The 21,517-nt window shown below is 36.5% G+C and overlaps 3 protein-coding genes across 3 annotated transcripts; 2 read left to right on the forward strand and 1 right to left on the reverse strand.

The window, feature by feature from the left end:
* Positions 1 to 563: 563 nt before the first annotated feature.
* On the forward strand, positions 564 to 1,199 carry LOC119979887 (E3 ubiquitin-protein ligase SGR9, amyloplastic-like). Its single transcript, XM_038822507.1, has one exon. The coding sequence runs from the start codon at positions 564 to 566 to the stop codon at positions 1,197 to 1,199; it is 636 nt and encodes a 211-aa protein (XP_038678435.1).
* A 3,450-nt stretch (positions 1,200 to 4,649) lies between these two features.
* On the reverse strand, positions 4,650 to 9,035 carry LOC120016258 (chlorophyllide a oxygenase, chloroplastic-like). Its single transcript, XM_038868940.1, has 9 exons — positions 8,857 to 9,035; positions 8,379 to 8,615; positions 8,098 to 8,202; positions 7,572 to 7,847; positions 7,097 to 7,244; positions 6,735 to 6,919; positions 6,513 to 6,625; positions 5,679 to 5,973; positions 4,650 to 5,266 (listed from the first exon to the last, which is right to left on the reverse strand). Exons 1-9 carry the CDS (start codon positions 8,932 to 8,934, stop codon positions 5,102 to 5,104), a joined length of 1,602 nt encoding a protein of 533 aa, XP_038724868.1. The 5' UTR covers positions 8,935 to 9,035; the 3' UTR covers positions 4,650 to 5,101.
* Positions 9,036 to 17,177: 8,142 nt separating this feature from the next.
* On the forward strand, positions 17,178 to 20,960 carry LOC120016241 (TLC domain-containing protein 2). Its single transcript, XM_038868922.1, has 3 exons — positions 17,178 to 17,515; positions 19,452 to 19,729; positions 20,519 to 20,960. The coding sequence occupies exons 1-3, from the start codon at positions 17,263 to 17,265 to the stop codon at positions 20,828 to 20,830; spliced, it is 843 nt and encodes a 280-aa protein (XP_038724850.1). The 5' UTR covers positions 17,178 to 17,262; the 3' UTR covers positions 20,831 to 20,960.
* Positions 20,961 to 21,517: the final 557 nt, after the last annotated feature.

Consider the following 21,517-nt stretch of genomic DNA (forward strand, 5'->3'; position numbering starts at 1 on the left):
GCTTTTGGTATTTGAAGTCTTGGCCCACACTTTTGGAAGAAAATTGAGGTTTGAAATATTGTGTTTAGGGATCAAGAATAAATAAATCTAAAGGGTTATTACTTTTCAAACGAGGGAGGGTTTTGGAACCCTGATTATAATCAATAAAGTGATACACACAATTTTTATTATTTTAACTAGTGATTCGGGTATTTCTACTAGATATTTTACAACCCAAAATGTTTAATTGGATGGTAAGATGGTAAATCCTCTTGAGTTCGACTGTAAGTGAAGGGGGAAAAAATCAATTTTATAGCTTGGAGAAAAAATATTTTCCTATAAGTTACAACAAATAATAACATTTATTGTGCAATTTTTTACCATTAGTTAATACAAAATTACCTTTAATGATTTTCTCCCTGTAAAAAAGTCTAACCTATTATTTAAGTCGGTTAATAATAATTGGATATAGATAATTAGGAATTTAGGAATACTTAAAACAATGATTTTACGACATTCAGTTTCATACTAACGAGAAAAAAAATAAGAAGAAAAACTGTGTGTATCTGCACTTTGCTGTAACAATGGCGTCTGTGTACCGTTATCACATGACACAAGACCACCACGACGAACTCGACGAACAAAATCTCTTCACCATCAATTTACATTTCGATCACGTTCTTGAACTCTACTACCCTCAAACCCTACACATACCTCTCCGCACAATCCACCAATTCTACACCGTCCCTCGCCAGCTCCTCCTCTCGCTTGAGCTCGCTCAAAGATTCGTTCGATTCTTGCTCTCCGAAACCGGCGCGTCGATGGACTTCGTGGAGGCGGCTGCGACTGATATTTCCTCTTTCGCATTGGAGATGATCGTGAACGACGCATGCAACGCGAACCGACGCGTTCTTTCAATGGTTCTTATGGTTCTTGTTGTCACTCCGTACGACGAACACGGTGAAATTGAGCGCGCGATTGGGGAATCGTTTCGTGAGGGCGTCAAGTTTAGGCCGGCTAGTAAAGAATCGATAGAGGGATTGTTGCGGTTTGAAGATTCGTGTGGCGTGAATAAGTGTGTGATATGTTTGGAGGAATCGCTGGTTGGAGTTAAAGTGGCGAGAATGCCTTGTGGTCATGTGTTTCATCGTGATTGCATTGTTCGGTGGCTCGAGACTAGTCATCTGTGCCCTTTGTGTCGATACCAAATGCCGTCGTGATTGACTCTGAATTCAAGATTTTCGTTCTTTAAATCTGATGGTCTTCAAGGTAGAATTGTGTTGTCTGCAATTTTGGGGAAAGGTAAATTTCTTGTTTTCTGGATGTTCTTGATTTATTGATAAAATTTCCTTGTAATTTGGGTCTTAGCGTTTATGTTTTAATTAAATTCTTGTTCTTTACTCTTTAGCTTCTTGATTTTGTGGAGTAAAATTTATCTTTGTTGTTCTTATGTCAATATTCATGTTTCGTGTACAGATTATTAACGAGATGATCGACATGGCTGATGCTGAAGATACTGTAGAATTCAATGGAAGTCAGGATAACCAAGTGGTTGCTTTCTACTCATCTGATGATATTCCTCAATGTTGGATCAGTGTTTCTGCTAATTACTCGCATTAGCGCTGCCTTGTCTGACAAGAAGAACATATTATCCTATCCGGTATGAGTTGTGAGGGACATCAGGTATAATCAGAGGTGAGAATTACAGTACACTTTCATCTCTGTAATATGATAAAATACACTTTCATTAGGAATCACTGCTGCATTATAATACAATAGACTTTCATTTATGTAATATGCTAAGCTCAATGATGTTGCTACCATGTTCCGTGATGTCTTCTGTTTTCATTGTCAATATCTTTGTTCTTTGTTTCATCTGATGGCTAGTTTGTGTGATTATTTGAGCTTCATCGCTCCATCTGACCGGAAGTTTAATTTCGGGAAAAAATGTGTGAATGCATCCAAAGGGTCCTTTTGTGCCATTAGGTCATTGGTCCAAGTGATATGTGCATAAGATGCCTTGCTTGACTGTCAAACAATGGCTTTGTCAGGGATCCTTAACATTATATTGCCTGTTTATTGGCTAAACACTGCAAATCCTTTAAAGTTAAAAGAATCTCATACAATTGTTACACAATGTTATTTTTTATTTTCTCAGTTTACTGAATTTTGTAGATCCTTGAGTAGGTCATTGCTTGTTGATTAAAACCTTGATTGAATAATGTCAGCTTCTTCAATTCTGCATAACATGGTTCTATGCTTTCAGGCTTTACTAAATTTTTCGTACAACAAGTTCTTTTGTAAATTTGTTGCTCTCTGACTGATTTTAAAATTCTTATTTCCTGCCAGCTACTGAAAGTTGCGTTTTATACTCGTGTCTTTCATGTTACTGAAAACATTGGTGCCTATCGTGTTCCTTATTCAATTGGATCAAAGGAGATCCCCATTGAAATGTACTAAATTCTCAGTTCTCATAACATATTTCTAAATTGTGCAGAACACTGATCTTCCATCGCTAGAGAACTGAGGATTGGAAAGGAGATAAACGGAGTTTCGGTGAGCAAGAATGAGCCAGAGAGAACAGCTGTGACACGGTGAGGAATATCTTCAGGGATTTGGAGAGCTAACGAGGCGGGCAGGTCAGCAAAAGCAATTCAAATGGCTATGAGACAGTGAGAAATAGATGTTGCTGTGGCGAGGAAATGGGGACGGTCCTTAAAAAAAAAAAGAGAAAAAGGATTCATGCGGACCAATATCACCATAGCTATGGGCTACAGGACAGAGCTGTGAGACTGAAAGTTGAATACAGGTTTGAAAGTGAGTGGGGATACCCATCAATGCATTCACTTTAGCAATATTACAAGCTGGGTGTGGTGGTGCTAGACTTAGTTATGCAGTGATGGATCACATGCATAAACAGTTCTATTTACTGCTTAAAAAGTTCCTGGTTGTTGTTACTTCATTAATTTCAGAGATAATGAAGGAGAAGAGAAACAAACCCTTTACAACTCCTCTGTTCAACAATAATACAAAGTGTACCTTGAATTTGGGTTAGTTCTTGAGTTCAAGAAGAGCTTATCTCTTTTGTAATCTTCTTCATATTAGTGGAATTCTTCATTGTTCTTCGCCCGAGGACGTAGGCAAATTGTGCCGAACCTCGTTAAATCTTATGTCTTCTATCTTTTTTATTTTTGCAGTTTTCTATATTCGAGTTTAGTTTTGTTTGGCTTAAATTCACAGAAGGGACCACATGCACAAACAGTCCTATTTACTGCTAAAAAAGTTGCTAGTTGTTGTTACTTCATTAATTTCATAGATTATGAAGGAGAAGAGAAACAAACCCTTTACAACAACTCTGTTCAACAATAATACAAAGTGTACCTTGATTTTCAATGAGATTTACTTTCTGCATATTCTTCCTGATGTATGAATTTTTAGCCAAGTCATGAAATGTGGTCAATTTTTAGCTAGGAACTTCTAGTTTGGAGTTGATCTTGTTGATCATGGGATTGTATATCTGGATGTTCTGAGCACAATCTGTGAACAACTAGTGAATTCTTTGTTCTCATGCATGCATAATGGACTGAAGCTCCTGCTACTGCGGATGAGCTGAGTGTCAGCCACAAAAAATAGAAGGATGTTAATAGCAACCTTTCTCAGCATCACTGCACTTTTGTAGGTCTGCTTGCTTATTCAAGGTGGATTTGTAGAGTCATATGGGTTTCATGAGTTGGAAATTATTTATTGGTCAGTTTGCGTTAAGCCAGAACTGGAGGTTAACACTAGTAACAAAATCATCCATTAATGATGTTCTCTCTAATTATTGATTAGTATAATCCGACGTCAACCCTAATCCCATTTAGGGAACTTATGAAGGTTAGTAACAAAATCATACATTAATGATGTTCTCTCTAATTATTGATTAGTATAACCCAATGTCAACCATGATCCCATATAAGGAACTTCTGAAGGTGCGATGCACGAGTGCTGAGTTATTATATCAGAATGGGTCCAAAGGACCTTGTCTTGAAGATTTCCCAAGATATTTTAAAAAAAATTACCATCTCCCAGCCCCCATGAATTATTCAGATGGTCCTCATTTATTGTAATATTTCATTTTCATCCAAAAAATTAATTATGAAATAAAATATAAAAAATCAATTAAATCATTATTTTATTCAAATTTATTTTGAGAACAATTCGAATATTTGGGTTGCACCAAAAAGAGAGAGACTCGACGCGATGCTCTTCTCTGTAAGGAGGTCTAGCGCAGCAGGTCCGGCAGGTGCTTAAATCCGGTGCGGGCAGGTGCGTCAGACGCGTCTCCCGTGCTCCTTTCTCCCTGTGTGGAAATGGCCTGGCAAGGAACCTTTACCGTACTGTGATAACTGCAAGCTCTTATTCTCTGTGTCCTACTCTCTGCCTCCTTCACGAACCGATGACGTCTCACCTGCTATTGCTCGGGATTTGACAACTGTAATCGGCTTGTGGAGCCTGAGTCTAGCTACTGCCCCTTCTGTGGTGAAGCTCTGTAATGGGTTTTGGTTGTACATGATGAAATGGAGTTAAAAGCTAAATTCAGATTTTTTTTGATATAAAAACTCACAAAGCTTCAATCTTGAACAATGGCTTTTCTACATCACATATTGAAGCTGCAGTGAAGTAAATACTGTCACTCAAGAATCAGTTTCAATCAAATAACTTCTTCTCTACAGAGGTTAGAAGATCCTTCATTTTATTCATTGTTCAGAATGTTAGTGTGATACTACATCGGGAGACATCCGATGCTTCACTACATGGATGAATTCTCAAAAGAACAAAAAAAAAATCATGCCAAAAAAGAAAACAACTGCACACAAAAGGAAATAAGAGCAGTGTACAGTTTTTCTCATCTTACAGGGGCTTCAGCTGGAGTCTGCATCCTCTCTTGCCTCGATCAATTACAGTTTCCGGTGAATCTTATGCGGTATCCTCGGCCAACGCGGTATCCTCGGCCAACGCTGGTGCATAATAATCATCAGCGGGTAGTCTGCAATTTGCTAGCGTAATCTGTACCTTCAAGTGATGAGGGAAGCTCAGTTTGGAAAGGCATTAAAGAAATTCATGTCATCCAATTCTGAATTTATTTGCTAAAGGGTAGTTGCTTTTCTCCTTGCTCAACGGCATCTCTCCATAACCTGTATCTTACTCCTAGTTTATCATAGACTACTGGCCGATTCCATATATTTGCTCCATTGATCATTCGTTCTTGCTGCCCGAGTACAAGTCTTAGATCTTCATTCAAGACCTGCATTGGTTCATATTTCAATTAATGGCTGGCAGAAACAAAAGACAAGCCAAGAGATCAACTTTTACTCACAAACATGGAATAAATTGGCACAAACTGAGTTTCAATTAACTAAAGTGATATTTTATCTTTCAATTAAGTAAAGCATAGTCGGGCTTTATTCAAATGCAATGTCTAAGGTATTGCTGATTTGTCAATGCCCCAGATCCAGCAGTAGATGTTTACCACCGCAACAATATAGATTCTCTTGTAACTAGGTCTTATTTAGAAATTTTGAACAGATAGATTTGCCTGTGAGAGTTTCTGAGTGTGGATGCAATGTCACAATGTACAGATAATCCCGTAGGATGTTGACAGACTGACTGACTGCCAGTAAGGAAATCTGATTTTTGTTTCAGAATAAATATGGTACCTGTTCAGCAAAATGCCTCCAGAGGTACTGCATGAACGGAATGTGTTTCAGCACGGGAGCGAAATCCAGGGACATCCTATACAATAATCTTGTTTTCTGTCTTGACGAAGGTAGGCATACGTGAAGTTGGTGAAGATGGGTTGCACATTGCTTTGCACTCTGCCCTTCAAGTTTTCCTGGCTTTGAGATCCCAATGGTTGATAACACCATACAAGGTGGTCGAAATTCCATATCGATTGGATAAGGGTCCCAGTAGCCTTGGAGGCCAGATGCAGGCGTCAAAAATTTTACCAAGCTGCAATTCAGATCATAATCAAATCAATCAGCAAATACTGGGTAAATTCCTCAATTGCTCTTGTGATAAAATTTTCATTGATATTACTCACTTCATTCTCACACTTAACACACTGTTTTGATACACACGGATAGAATATTGATTACAGATAACAGCTTGAAATCCATGGAAAAGTACTATCAGATAATCTTGTGGAAAGAATGAGAACAAAGTAGGTATCGGAAATGGGGTGAAGGATTGTATCTGAAGCATCTAAGATACAAGGAGCCTAAACACCAAACAAGTAGCTTATTTATTTTTATTTTTTTCATTTTTTTCTATTGGTTAGATGTTGCTTCTAGATATTGCGTAAGTAATGTACATTGAACACTAAAAGCTTCATCATAAAGGTTTATTCGGTCCATGAAAGTGAGACATCCATAATTCTATTTTTTTCTTTTCTTTTTTATGTTCCTGGAAAACAAAGACAAAACCCTCTCTTCCAACTTCTCAATTCTTCTATAAATTTCATATTGACCATGAAAAGTTGTAGAGCAAACCTGGGAACAGCCCAACCCTTGGCAAATGTGGAAGTGTGAGTAAAAGGGGCGTGTGCCAGATCTAACAGGTTATCCAGAAGTAGTCCATGCTCCACAGGAAGTTCCATGACAATCTGCAACACGCAAGATCATTAAAGAGATAAATTTCTCATGCAAACTCATTTAAGCATAGATTTCAACCTTCCTGCATCAAGAAAAGATGTTGATGTATCTACAGCATACCTCAGCATGAACACAGAATCCCGAAGGAGGTTGTAAAGAAGGAAGAGTTGCTGCAGGAGGGTCATTGCCAGGCCAAATCCAGATTAATCCCTCTTGCTCAAAACATGGCAATGATTTGATCTTCACATTAACTAATCGAGTGGATGGCATCTTTTCACATTTCCCATCTGTTGAATATTCCCACCCTAAAGTTTGTTTGGCACAAAAATTCAAGCATTATAAGTCATGAGTGTTCCAAATTTAGTCTTTAACAGTAATAGAATGTGTATTTTCAGCATTGTATGCTTCATTGCTAAATACTTAAGAGTTATAAATAAGTAAAAGATATAATCTTCTAACTTAATTTTTTGGTCCTCACTGACCATGGTACGGACACTGGATGCGGCCTTCATTTACAGAACCAAGGTCGAGAGGACACGCTCTATGTGCACAGGTGTTCTGAACACATCCAGGCTTCCCATCTTTTCCACGAAAGACAACCCACGGTTCCTCAAAGCACTCAAGTGGAATCTGCAACAGAAAGCAGTAAGGCACTCAGAAGAAGAAATCTGGAGCTAAATGGTCAAAAGTCAAGGATACTTCATGTATGGATGAGTCCTCTTCCAAAATATCAAATCCTCCCATCCCCCACAACCCCAGAAAGATAAAAAAAATATATCCTCTTGTTTGCTCAGTAGAACAGGAAAAGGGTATTGAGATTCTTAAAATAAAATCTGTTTCCACTATTTTCAAGAAGTCTGTGGTAGCATCAAATGATGTGATTTCTGCAGTAGTTTCATAGAAGACTAATAGAAATGAAGACCAAATTCAAAATATTGTGTATTACTAATAGCTTACCATAGTATCATCTTTCAGATCAGTGGAGAAAGCCACAGGGTACCAAAAATTCTTTAAGCGGGGATGGTAAGGTTGAACTGGACCCGACACTGAGAGGGTTTTCCCAGTAAGCTTTTTGTTCACGGCATCTAAAGATGTTGATGACGTGCTGGGAGAAGGAGACAGTAGGTTTGCTTCTGCTGTGTTCCTGTCTTGTAAAAGCCTATCGTTAACCAATTCTTCCATGTAAGCTAGTTTATCTAAAGCAGTTTCCACCCTTGCTTCCGATATATGAACCTGGGTCAGATGCAAATCCGCTTTGAGATCAGAATCGAAGAGTGATCATCCAGTGGTCATAACTATCAAATTTAAAGGTATGGTAAAGTATTCATTGATGTGTACACGTCAGAAAGGATCTATGTAATGCATTGGCATTCAATGCATTGACACTCAACGGATTTGAGTATGTAATTGTTTGCAAGACAGTTGATTTAATGGAAAGCATATTTTTTTGTGTTCATGTCATCATATTAGCCTACTTTCATACCTGTGTATGAGCTTGTGCTAGTTCTTCTTGTAACCCTGCAAGCTCCGTCTTCAAGGTCCCAATTGACTTGATCTCTCGGGCAAGGGGATTTAGAACTTCAACAACCTAAAACAACATTAATAAGCTGAGATCTATCAGCATAACCAAGAACATTTTCAGTACAAAATGATTTTATAAGTAAATAAGTTCTTGAAAGAATATCAGATTCAATGACCAGTTTTAGATGTATCAAATGGAATTAAAGTATTCAGGAAATCAAAAAGACTTATATGAGTGAAGACCTTTTCATGGAGATGCATAATAGTGAGAACGTCTTGCCGAGCTCGCCAATCACAGTATTGTATATCAAATCTTGCCACTTCAAGGGCTTGATTTGCATCCAAAAACTTCCCTTTACATTGTGGGACTTTAGACCTTGGATCTTCCACATCAAAAATTGTCCCCAAAACACTTTTCTTCGCCACCAACCCACCTTCCTCACCAACTACAGCAAACACCCTAAACCCTCCTATAATACCCTGAACCCACAAATGCACACAATCTTAGACAGAAATCAACATTTAAAAAAAGATTACCATATGAACTATCAAGATAAGCAAGCATAAGATCAAAATCTTTGCAAGTTGAGCTCCATAGACAATAGGAGACTAACTCATCCAAGCTTCAATTCAACAGGAAAATCAACAATCCAAACCAAAATTTGATGCAGAATTATCAAATACCCAGATAGATTAATAATCTGAAGTAAACAAAAGGTACCTTCTTGGAGTTAAATTTGGAAGATTTACAGAGAGAAATTGGTAGAGAGAGAGCTCCGGCAGAGGCGACAGTGGTCATGGCGTTTGAAAACTACCGTGACCAGAGAGGGAGAGAGAACCAGAGAAAAGAAATGAGGGGTTTATTTGTGGACAAGAAGGGAGAGGCCTGGTGTTAAGCGGAGAAAAGCAGTGAGAGTTTATTATTTGTGGACGTGAAGAGGGCAGTGTTCCGCGCGATCTCGGTTGGCCTCCCAAGGATTGCCACGTGGAGAAACGTGGACACGAGTGTGATCCACGGGGCGTGCCTCGCATCCACATGCTCCTTTTGGGGCGAGAGGAAGTATCTTGCGTGTGTGGCCTTTTATCTCTCTGCCAGTTGCCAACTCGGATTTTCAGGATATCTTTCTCTATCTACTTCGGCTTACGTGGCTCTATCGTGGTTTAAAGAATTTGACCATCTGGGTTTCCTTATAGTGAGGTGGGAACTATTGTACACCAATCAAAATGATTTTGAATTTAAACCGTTGATCTTGCACTCCTATCTTCTGATAGGATTTGGGGCTAAGCAATTTCATAAGATCTACAATTTACATTTAATAATAGAGAAAAATTTATACAAATTTTAAAAATTGAAAAACAAAAATATGGTGTGATGTTACACATCTCCCAAACCACTAAATTTCAATTGTAGACTCTATAATTTTAAACGAATTGTGGAGCCCCAAATCCCTTCTGGCAGGCCATGATCCAGACTTTACCAATTAAAGAGTTGGTTATTTTTGCTTGTACTTTACGTGGGTTATGGTATAGGAGAAACTCTTTCATGCACAAAGGAGATTTCACCCATCCAATCCAGTTATCTAATATGGCTAGAGTCCCAACTATGACTTTTATTGATACTAAAATTTTACCCCCTTCCCAAGTGTACAATCACCAGTTGTTGGTTCCTTGTGATTCTCCTACTAGCATGTAGAGACCTCTGAAAAATGGGTTATGAAACTCAATTGGGATGCAGCTATCAGTACTTAGAATTTGGTCTCGGGTTTTTGTTTTCTGATGAGGGATGGTCATTATCGATTATTTTGTTGCTTTGACTACTTCTAGGTCCATTTGTTGTGCTAAATCAACAAATTCCCACACAATAGCACCAACTAGGTTAATCAATCAAGTATCCAAACACTAAATACGCAAGAAATACAGAGACACGAGATTTACGTGGTTCAGCATAAGGCCTAAGTCTACGGGTAGTAGAGATTATTTGCACTATGTTGGAGAAGAGATACAAAGGAGAAATCCACCCAATTACAACAAGATGAAGCCCAAATAGCTCTCTTTCACTCACAATTGCGTTTTTCTCTCTCAAGTGTTTCACTCAAGTTCATCTGAAAATAGATTTTGACCTAAAACAGGTCTGGTCCGACAAGCCAGATTGATCAGGAAACACCACTGGTTCAAAACTGAAAACTGATCAAAAGAGGCTGTCCAAACGACTCCTAGAACCCGTCCGATCAATCAAGACCATAGGCCAATCAATCGGGCCAGACCTGTTTTAGGTCAAAATCTCTCGTCCGAACGACAGAAGAGAAACAACAATATCAGTAGGAGAAACGAGCCAATAAAATCACAAATTAATCTACATCCTACAGATGCATAGTCACTTTTAGAGGCTGTCAGATTTGCGAGTTCATTGGGGTATACGAAGTTGGAGTTGGAAAGGGATTCTAAAATCATTGTGCAAGCCATTCAAGGAGGATTGGGCTATTTACAAAGTTAGAGGAATGTGATAGAGGAAGCCATTAAACTTTTGCATTCTGTGGAGGAGTGGATAGTGTGTCATGCGCGACGATCTTTCAATAAGACAATAACTATGCTCATTTTCTCGCAAAGGAGGCTCTTTACAGCGCATCTCCATTAGTCTGGCTCATTGATCCTCCTCTCTTCTTGCGAGAGTTGTTGATTTGTTATTCTCTTGTAATTCATTTTGGTTGATTCATCTATTTTGCCATGGCTCTAATATGTTGTCTTAGTCTATTATTATTCAAGACATTTGCTTGTTTGCATGTTATAGTGGTGAACAATATGTTTTCACTACTGGACCATGTTCATCTTCTGGGATGTTTTTTTTTTGGCAAGTATCTCTTGGGATGACTTTGCCCACCCTGACATAAATTTTTGTGTTTGCCCCTAGAGTCATCGGATGACACATGACAACGTGGAATCCGCCAGTTACATGCTCATAAGTGATCGGTGGCAACGTTGGACCCGTCAATTACCATGCTCATCCAATCGCCAGTGAATACGTGGTGGAAGCAAGCGGATTTTTGCACTAACGTTTGATTATTTTGCATGTAATCTGGTATTATTTGACCTAAAATTTAGGGATTAGTTGTTGCAAAATCAGGGTTGTCTAGTTAAAAAGCATGTACGGAAAGGTTAAAATATAGGGACTTCATGTTTTAGCCGTTTCTCCTGTTAAGCAATTTGTTACTAAATGAGAGATATTTTAGCTGGATAAGCTCGACAGAGTTCAGGAAAATATGGAGTTTGTAATTTGATGCAATCTCATATCAAAATATGGGGAAATTAGATAGAATGACAAAATACAACATTTGTACTCCAATAAAGACAAAGCGGGAAAAAGTTTAGGGAAGAGGACAAATTATATTAAGTGACTTAAATGCCCCTACATATACATATATTCTCCTTTCTTATTCTTCTTCTTCCTTCCGCTTTTTTCTTTTCTGCAACAAATACTCTTATTCTTTCTTCTTTCTTCTTTCTTCCACTTTCTTCTTCCTTGATTGGTGCCTCCTCTCTTCTTCATTCATTGCTTCTTCTCTTTTTTTTCCTTTGCTTGCAACATAGATCGGCGTTTATTCTTCTTCTTTCTTGCGACTAAAATTGAGGTTTCTTCTTCTTCCTTAGCTTGGGACAAAGACAGATCTGCAAAGCAGAGCTCTTGATCGAGAGAGAAATAGAGAACGAAAATGAAAAAGCCGTCATTCGATTGTCATCACCAAATTTGATATTTTATCTGTTTTGGAGCTGCTAATATTATATCTGTTTTGCATATGCTGTAATTACATATGATAAGGCGCATCATCTATCTTCATTTTTTGTATTTTTTTCTTCTGATTCTGGTTATGATGGATCTGTTTATAAATTATCAATTTTGGATTTGTTGAAATTTTATTTGTTTTTCCCAAATATTATCCGTTTCTCCAAAATATTTTCTGTTTTATCTATCATAAATTTTCAAATGAAATCTGTCTAAAAAACATAACAAAATTAAACCAAATCAGTTTCACCTGCCTAAAAATTTACAGATAACATATACATTCAACAATCCAGAATTTCATTATCTATCATAATATGTTCATGCATACAATCATAAAATCCAAAAAAAAATCACAAAAAATAATATGACAGTATTACATGTCTTTCTATCGTGGTTTCCTAACTTTTCACATCTAATACACATAATTTTCCTTCTCCACTATAAAAATAAGATATCTACTAGAAACAGATATTATATATTAGAAACAGATAACATATCAATAGGTGCAGGTCGAAACAGATAACAAATTATCAGATTCGTGGGAATGGTGGATCACCGTCGTCCGACCACCGATCAAGGTCGCCGACCCACCAAAATGAAGCACCGAAGCACCATGACCAATCCCCAACCATCATTCGCTGCCATCAATTGCTGATTCCATTGGATTTTGCCCTTGAAGTCGCGGCCAACCGTGAAGAAAAGTGCCAAATCCAGCCACCAGAGACTTTGCCGCCACAAGCAACCACCACGGGAGTGTAACCCATACCTAGACGCACCATCCCTTCCCATTGGCTAGTCGGAATAGTCACCGAAAAAGGAAGATTCAATTTGGGTGTCAAATGGGGAAGATAAGAAGATGAGGGTATTTCAGTCAATAAAATAAATATTTATAACTTTTTGTCCTTTATGAAATATTTTTTTAAACTTAATGGACCTTATGGAACAAAACTTATTGGAGTGTCCTTATTGGAACAAAACTTTTAGTGGAGAGACTTATCACTAATTTTCCCTCAATATTTGGAGTGACAGCAAGTTCTAACACACATGAACACACATCATATCAAACATTTTTATTCCCCATAATCCAAGATAGGTGGTGGATCTTTTGTCCAGCGATGTAGAAGATTTCCAACATATTTTTGTCACGCTCGGTGGATTTCCGAGGGTCAAATGCAGTTGATCTCCTGCCTAGAGCAAAAGGATAGTTAACAACTTGGTTCAAATCATATAAAATCACATTAATTTATATAACTGATTATACTTTATGAATAATAAATGGGCACCAGTAAATTAATCAATTAAAATTGCACTTTTTTTGAACAGATTAAAATTGCACTTAAGAATAGCAATTAAGTGATTCTTTGGATGTGATTATTGCGGTTCGAGACCCATCTTTCTCCTTACATCCTTGTGGTGTGATTGTTCTTGACATTCAGGAGTTGTCTAAGCTTTTTCATATTTGTTGTTTCTCTCATGTTAAGAGGTCAGCCAATTGTGTGGCCCCCCATTTAGTTAGATTAGCTCAAACATCTGATGATGTGTATTTGATTGAGGAATGTCCTCCTTCGGTTCTATCTTATATAGAATTTGATCTTCGTTAATGAAGTATTCGTCTTTTTCTCAAAAAAAAAATTTATAAATAAATTATCCACTTTTTAAGGAAATCACTTAATTACAATCACAACCGTAATTTAAATGTAAATATTTGTACTTAATGCACTATGTAATTCATATATCTATTTATACGACAAAATTGGAATTTGGGAGATAGCAATCATGTATAACACAGTCAATTTGCTTATATAATAACCCAAATCATATCAGAGATAGTAAACCGTGTATATAATCATATACATAGTATGATTATTGAATAGGAGAATGATTTTGGTGCAACCACATCAGCTTTTAGGAAAACTCTATGATTGCCATGTGGATTAATAGAAAAGATTAATTTTTATTTATTCAAGTTATACACAAACACACAAATAACACGTATTAATTATTGATTTAATTAGAAAAAATTAAATCATGTATAACCATTACAAAATGATTTTAATTTAACCATTTCTTTCCTATTTCAATTTATCAATTGATTTGTGTCATTAAAGTATCATGCATAACCATTAGAGAATGATTATAATTTAACAATTTCTTTCCTATTTCAATTTATCAATTGATTTGTGTCATTATAGTTGATTTTGTTTTCCTTTCACATTTAATTGCTAAATGGCTACCATATAATTTAATCCATTAATTGGGTCATTATTCCATACACAACCTCACTCATTTCATTAATGTTGATTTTATTTTTCTTTCACACTTAATTGCTAAACAGTTACCATACGATTAAATCCATTCATTGGGCCATTATTCCATACACATTCTCACTCATGTCTTCCATGTTTTCATAAAATACGTTTATCAAAACATAAAATACGTTTTATTTGATGTCTTCCATATTTTCGGCAGTTTGATTCATGTCTTCCATGTTTGATAGACCAACCCCATTTGTAACTGTTAATTCTCAAAAGTAGTGCAACTACGAAGAAATGCAAGAGAAGGCTCCCATTAAATTCTTAGAGGTTGGTTATTTCTATTTGTTTCAATTTATGATGTTTAATACAAAATATTTGTTAATTGTGATGATTGTTTAACCTCTATAAATTAGTAAATCTTTGTGTTCTTTTCAACTTTCAAAACACCTTAACTTATTCTTTCTCGTACAACATATCATTATGGCTGATACACTGAAAAAAATTGATGGTTAAAGGATGAATTGGGAGATGATTGCCCGCATCAGCCGGCGATGAGATTCTAAGAATGTCTGAAATAACAATGACCTCCTGAGTGTAGATATGCTTCTTTCAGATGCAGAGGTGATGTTAGACTATTCTATTTTTTAACTACTTGGTTCGCATGTTGGTTTAAATCAATTAATTTTGTAGTAGGTATACTTTCAATTAATATTATGTAATTAACATTGATATAATTAGTATTTTTTTCATATCACATAACCCAACACATTTGCTCCACTTGTGTCAACAAGAAGTTCCAGTAGGTATGATTTCACTTTATGGAATTAGTTTCCCATAAATTGTTTATTAAATGATTGCTCCTGGTTTTCCTTACTGTGATGGGTCTAAATTGAGCTTTTTATGTTGTTAATGGTCTCTATCTTTTCACTTCGTGTATCTTGCTCCCCGATGACTTGAAGGGTAACTTGTATCTCGCATGTTAGACTATTCTATTTTTTCGTTAAATTTGTACCATATCTTTTGAAGCCAATGTATTGCTATTGTTTATTTTATTAAACCTAAAACACTTATTGGATGTATTGTCTAACATATTGTTGTTTGTGTCTTTTTTTGATGCATTAATTTACAACTTCGGCTATGCAGGGAACACAAATCCACAGAAAAATTCATAAGAGTCAAGTCGAAATGTTTCACAATAAAATCAAAGAGGGACATATCTACGTGATTAAAAATTTCAAGGTCGTTGGTAGTAATAATGCATACAAGCTTGTACCGGGAGATGTATCAATCAATTTTTTGCCCATTTCTTCATTCAAAGAGCTATCGGGGTATGATGGTGCTCCCATTGAGCACTACAAGTTTCATTTTCAAAATCAAGATGAGATAATCAAAAGGGTAAACAACCACACATATTTGACAGGTTTTCAATTTCCTTACAAATTTACGCTGCAATATAATTAAAAAGAAAAATTACATGCCACTTCCATCCTTAAACCTAAATTTGTTCAAATTTATATACGGAGATTGAAATTACATGCCGCGCAAAGCGCGGGCATGGCCCCTAGTTATATATATATATATATATATATATATATATATATATATATATAAACAAAATATTATCCGAATCACATCAGACATTAAAATCGGTGAATGACATATACACTAAAATATGTAATTAGTTGAATGACAATCACATTGCATGTAAAGGATCACCCACCCATTAGTATTGAGTTCGAATCCTACCCTTCTGCAAACGCTGTTTCAAAAAAAAATGCCAATTCAAACCATGTCATCAATTTTTATATTTTTTTAAAGATTTTAAATATAGACAAATATTTTCACTTTTTTTTTTAATTTGTTTTGTTTTAGATTATTATTAGTTGTGAATTACTACTGAATTGAGATATTGTATGGGCCAAAAACCGTTGACCCGAAATATTTGAACATAAGTAAAAAGGCCCGATGAGGCCCATGGTTGGATCGGCCCAAATATCCATCAGAATGCATGATTGGCCCAAGCCCATAGGCCATAGCCCACGGTCAGAATGGGTGCAAGAATAGATATTTAAGGCCTAAGGCTTTAAATGCCAAATGAGTCACAGGCCCAATTATAGCCCAACAAAGAAGTCCGTCCGTAGGTCGTCACGTGCTGATCACGTGACTTGCAACACTATAAATAGAGGAGGACCCCTCCTCGTTTACTCTCTGAACGACCTGATATCGCTCTTTCTCTAAAAGGTCTTTCACTTCTCTCACTTGAATATCTCCACCGTTACAGATTTGACCGTCGGAGTTTGTTCGGCCGACACCACACCTGTGTCCAAGTTTGACGATCAACCTTCTTTTGATTTTGCAAGGTTGTCATAGGTCTCAATCGACGATAACAAATTGATTACAGATTTTAAGATCTATAGATATTAGATTGTACTTCCATTTAATCGTCCCTTTATGGCTCCACCCCTAAATGATATGTAATATTGGATATATAAATATTATAAAACTAGTTAAGAGAGCCTGTTGCACATTGCGGGTTCACCACTAGTAGTCTAGTACTCCTAAGAAGAGCGGATTGGGGTTGGTTACTCTCGTTAAAAAGAGAGCGACCTCTCATTTTTTTTTTTTTTTACTCTTTTTAAAAATAATAAATTTTAAATATCATTAATTCTGAATATAATATTGTATTTTTGGTTGAATAAAAAACTAAATTAATTAAAATATATATCAAAAACCTGAGTAGTTCTAAACTATTTAATGCGAAATATATAAGTAAAAGATTCAAAAATTAAATAAATAATTTAAGGGTCAAAATCTTACATATTTCTTTTATTATTTTTTATAAAATTTTAAGAAATATATTTTATACCTAAAAATTAGGAAGAGTTTTGGCTCATCTGGCTGTTAAAGCGGCGCAAATATTCTTGGTTTGTCGGCAACTTATTCCGGGTCGGGTAATTTAGCCCAGTTCATAGAAATGGGTCAAAACTGACAGATGGAAGCTCAACCAGTGCCAACCACAAAATTAGATGAATGTCATGAAATCCTCTACAAATTTCTGTTTGTATGAAGAAGACGACAAGGGACGGACAAAGATATGGCAAGGCCAAGCAGCAACCGAAACGACACCACACAGGCAGGCACTTTTTTCTTGGCCACTCTCGTTCTGTGGTTTGTGTCCGTTTGTTTCGAGATACTGTTCAACAATCGCTGGGAGTTGCTTAGCATCGTTGCTGGTGTTTTCTTTTATCAAACGGCTAATTGGGTCATTCGATTTTTCGTCTCTCGTGATCCCCTCTTTGTTAACACCTCTGTTTCACTGCTCCACTCCACCATTACCTCCGCTTCAGGTACCCATTTTACCTTTCTTTTACAATTTTGAAATTTTTTGTTACTTTCTTACTGAATTGTTCTTGTTTTGTTTTATTGGATTGTTTTGGATCATTCTGTGTTCTCTTTCTAAATGTGCACTTCATGATTTCTGTGGGTTCTTGCTGGTTGGTTTATTATGAATGAGATTCTCCATGATTGGGTGGGATTTTTTCTTTTTCATTGCAACTGTTTTTGCTGTCATGTTGATCTAAAATCCATGCCGGGAACCCAGTTCATAGCTGAGTGAAGTTGGTGTTTAGCGTTTGCATATTGTTATTGGTTACCTTATTGGTTACCTTACTGTGGTTGATGTTGATTCTTCAAGTTGTGACAAAAAGCTCAAGTCTTCTTTCTTCACATACAACAATGAAACGTGAAAAAAGAAGAAGATGAAGGATCTTCATACGTTCCTTCGTGTTATTAACTGATTATATTCGAACCATTTGGGATCTTGAATTTAGGAATGGATGGTGCTTTCATGTATTAATGCGTTAAGGGTGGAGAGGACATTTGTCTGTAGTACAGAAATTCAGAGGTCTTGTATAATGTAAAGACTTTAAATGAAGTGATTGACTAATTTTGAATTTTTGATGATGAATGTTGAGGAGGAAGATGATGAGATGTGCTGGAAATTCTCCAAAGACAGAAAATTCTCTGTGAGATCGTATTACAATGAGTTGATTAAAGATCGACATCATCTCTGGAATCTTTCCTTCCCTTGGCAGATAATCCGGAAGGCTATGTTCCTCGCAAAAGTGTCCTTTTTCCTTGGGGAAGCTCTCTGTAGATATGGACTTTATAAGAAGAATGCTGAATCAGTTAATCATGTTCTCCTCTGATGTAACTAGAGTAAAAAGATCTGGGGGACTATTTGGAACTTGTTTGCGGTTAACAGGGTGACAGGCAAGGACATACCATCAGAAATCTTAGCCTCTAAGATTCTTTGGAAACGAAAAGAAAACATGAGTACTATTCAGGGCATCCCAATGATCACATACTGGCTAATTTGGTTAGAAAGGAAAACCATAATTTTCTTAAATAAAGGGATTGATCTAAACTTGTTCTTACGTAATTGACTTAGTATCCCTTGATTCTCTCTTTCCAGGATTAGTAGCGACTTACTACACCATAAGTTTTTCTAGTTGAATGTTTCTTTTTCTGCTTTGGGTTCTTTTCCTTTTTGTGATGTATCTCTTGTCTACTCTTCTCATTTTGGCCGAGAACCTGCATAATGCCTGACCTTAATAAAATTTTCAACTTTCAAAAAAATGTATTATACCCTTGTATGTTCCTTTCCCTTTTAACAAATTATTACTAAGAAATAGTAATACTTATGATGATGATAGATTTATACCATTATTGTGCTAATTCTTTTCATGTGATCAAGGTATTTCATGTGGACTTTCATTAATATGTCAGGTGCAGGCATATGCGTGAAGTCCAAAATTGTCACCCTGTAGCAAACTTGGCTTCAATCTAGCATGCATGTTACTTTTCAGAAATTCAAACATCAGATTTATTGGAGATGTGGGTTATTCAAAAAAGAATTCAGTGAAACTTCTGAATAGCAGTTCTGTTCTTTTTCATTTCACTTGTGCTTTGTTAACATCTAGGAATTAGCATATCCACAACATACGTCACACTCTGCTCAATGTTTCTTTTTATTACATCATACTCTTATCCATTCGTGTTCTCAGTGCTATTAGTATAACTGTGAGTTAGCATCTTGAAGAGTTTAGTGTTCCCACTAAGACATGTTTGTATAGTTATTATATGCTGTTATTGGCTGATCTCACCTGTCAATTTCTGACACGAAAAAGTTGGCTTTGGTTTCATTTGAATTTAATATACACAAATACATTGTTGCTTTTTGTCGTTCTTAAACAATGTCTAACTCATGTATGCTTTCTGCAGTGGTTTTTATCTTGGTCAATCAGTATGTAGAAATAGGCTCAAACACAATGTTTGAGCACTCAGAATTGTTTGGAGGAACTTGGCGTTGGGCATATCCTGCTTTGTGTTTTTCGTGTGGTTACTTTGCCTATGATCAGTTAGATATGCTGCGATACCGGTTATATAGGGGTTTGATCCCTGCCATCCTGGTGCACCATCTGATACTCCTTGTTTGCTTTACTCTTGCTCTATATCGAAATGTCACAATCAACTACCTCATTCTGACTCTCATTTGTGAGGTATTGTTTAGTATCTTCAAAGTTTATTCCTTGATCATGTACTGTAGAAATAGATATAGGCTTTTATCAATGTCTATTGTATTGATGCATGTCTCATGTTTTTCATTCGACTTGCTAAAAGAATTAAAGAGCAATGATTTTGATAATCGGAGGAGTGGATGTAGAGTTACACACCTTAAATGCAGATTTTGAATCTTGTATGATGAACTAGTTTGTCTATTACCAACTCAAAAAACATAGAATGGAAGTAAATAAATTTTGGAGAGAGAGAGATAGATGCCAGCTCAATGGGAAGGTCCAAGGTTGGTGTCATGGACAACTAATTTGAACTGTGCAAGGGAATTTTACTAGAACTTTCAACTTTTGTAAGTAGAAAAAAAAGTCATATATAGCCTCTTCTTGATTCCATGGTTAGGGGGGCAAGGCACTATATGTTTGATGATTGCGGATGATGACAGGAACGGAATGGTGCAGAATTATGGTTCTCTCTTATTATTTCTTTGTGTTATGGGCTATGGGAAAAGTTTCTGTCAAGGCACTAATTTGAGCATTTGTTAAGAGTTATTTTACTTCAGTTGGTTTAGTTGTAAGCCTACGATTTTTGCGCTGGGAGCCTGGGAGCTTGAGAACAATGTGGGCCTTTTTTGGATTTTCTTCTCGCTCAACGTAGATTGAGATGAGTGGATGTCGAAAACAAACTTCAAAGTTTTTTAGTTTGTTCCATGTTTCGATTTGCTCTATCATCTAGTATTGAGGGGTGGGGGGATGAAACTTGTGTTGATGTTGCAGCTGCATTCAATCTTTATGCACGTGAGAAAAGTGCGACGGATGGCTGGTGTTCGCGATGCTAAGAGCAGAGTTGTAAAGATTGAATGGGTTTTCAATTGGGTCACCTTCGCTTTCGCAAGGGTCGTGGCTCATGTTCTCATCACCATCAAGTTGATTGTAGATGCTCCCAAGTTTGGCAAGGGAGTGGAGTTGCCACTTGCTTTGTTTGGGATGTTTGGAATGAACTTGCTTAATGCTTTTCTAGGCATTGATTTGTTGAATGCTTTCGCGAGGGAGAGAAATTTCCAGCAAAATAATGAACACAGTGAATAGCAAAAGGAAGAGGCCTGATTTGGAAATTTGTAATCATACCTTGATTCTTCTTCTTCTTTCAGTTTATTTTTTTTTTATTTGGCTTGCTTGATTTTTCACTACGTTTCAATTATCACAAAGGTAGTTTCTGTATTTGTGACTTGTGAGTTATATTGATGAGATTTCGTGAATCATTCAAATTACACTTTTTTTTAACCCAGTTGTTGACATAACTAGTTGGTATACCCGCGCTACGTGCGTTTTTGATTAGCGCATTTTTTGAGTACATTTTTATATATGTACGTACTAATAAAATGTGAGTCATGTTTCAGGATTTGAGAAGCAGGGCATGTATATATTCTTACATGATATTTTCCTGATGTTCATTGGAACCTCTTCCTTTGATGCAAAAGCCAAAATTCATAACTGATTCATGAGCTACAGAAACAGAGGCATAGCAGTATCAAAGCTAAACATACAATGCAAATTGTTTCAGATGAATGTATAATTGCTCGAAGTGATGAGTCTCGATGCAATAGGATTGAATATAGGAATACTCTGTGCGAACCTCCCAAATGCAGAAGCAGACATTTCCTTAACCTGCAGATCTTGAACGTTAATGAAACCAACAGCGCATCATCTGAAATCCAAACAGCCAACCAATGTATCCGTGTGAAACCCTTGCATTTTTTCCCTATTATTTAGCCA

The sequence above is a fragment of the Tripterygium wilfordii genome, chromosome 15 (genome assembly GCF_013401445.1).
Source record: "Tripterygium wilfordii isolate XIE 37 chromosome 15, ASM1340144v1, whole genome shotgun sequence".
Taxonomy (NCBI): domain Eukaryota; kingdom Viridiplantae; phylum Streptophyta; class Magnoliopsida; order Celastrales; family Celastraceae; genus Tripterygium; species Tripterygium wilfordii.

Excerpts from the sequence above, each read along its gene's own strand:
- LOC119979887 (XM_038822507.1), top strand. The coding sequence starts at position 564 with ATGGCGTCTGTGTACCGTTATCACATGACACAAGACCACCACGACGAA.
- LOC120016241 (XM_038868922.1), top strand. The coding sequence starts at position 17,263 with ATGGCAAGGCCAAGCAGCAACCGAAACGACACCACACAGGCAGGCACT. Across the intron at positions 17,516-19,451 it reads CACCATTACCTCCGCTTCAG|TGGTTTTTATCTTGGTCAAT; the intron begins GTACCCATTTTA and ends TGCTTTCTGCAG. Across the intron at positions 19,730-20,518 it reads TTCTGACTCTCATTTGTGAG|CTGCATTCAATCTTTATGCA; the intron begins GTATTGTTTAGT and ends TTGATGTTGCAG.
- LOC120016258 (XM_038868940.1), bottom strand. The coding sequence starts at position 8,934 with ATGACCACTGTCGCCTCTGCCGGAGCTCTCTCTCTACCAATTTCTCTC. Across the intron at positions 8,203-8,378 it reads TTATGCATCTCCATGAAAAG|GTTGTTGAAGTTCTAAATCC; the intron begins GTCTTCACTCAT and ends ATGTTGTTTTAG. Across the intron at positions 5,974-6,512 it reads AAGGGTTGGGCTGTTCCCAG|CTTGGTAAAATTTTTGACGC; the intron begins GTTTGCTCTACA and ends TCTGAATTGCAG.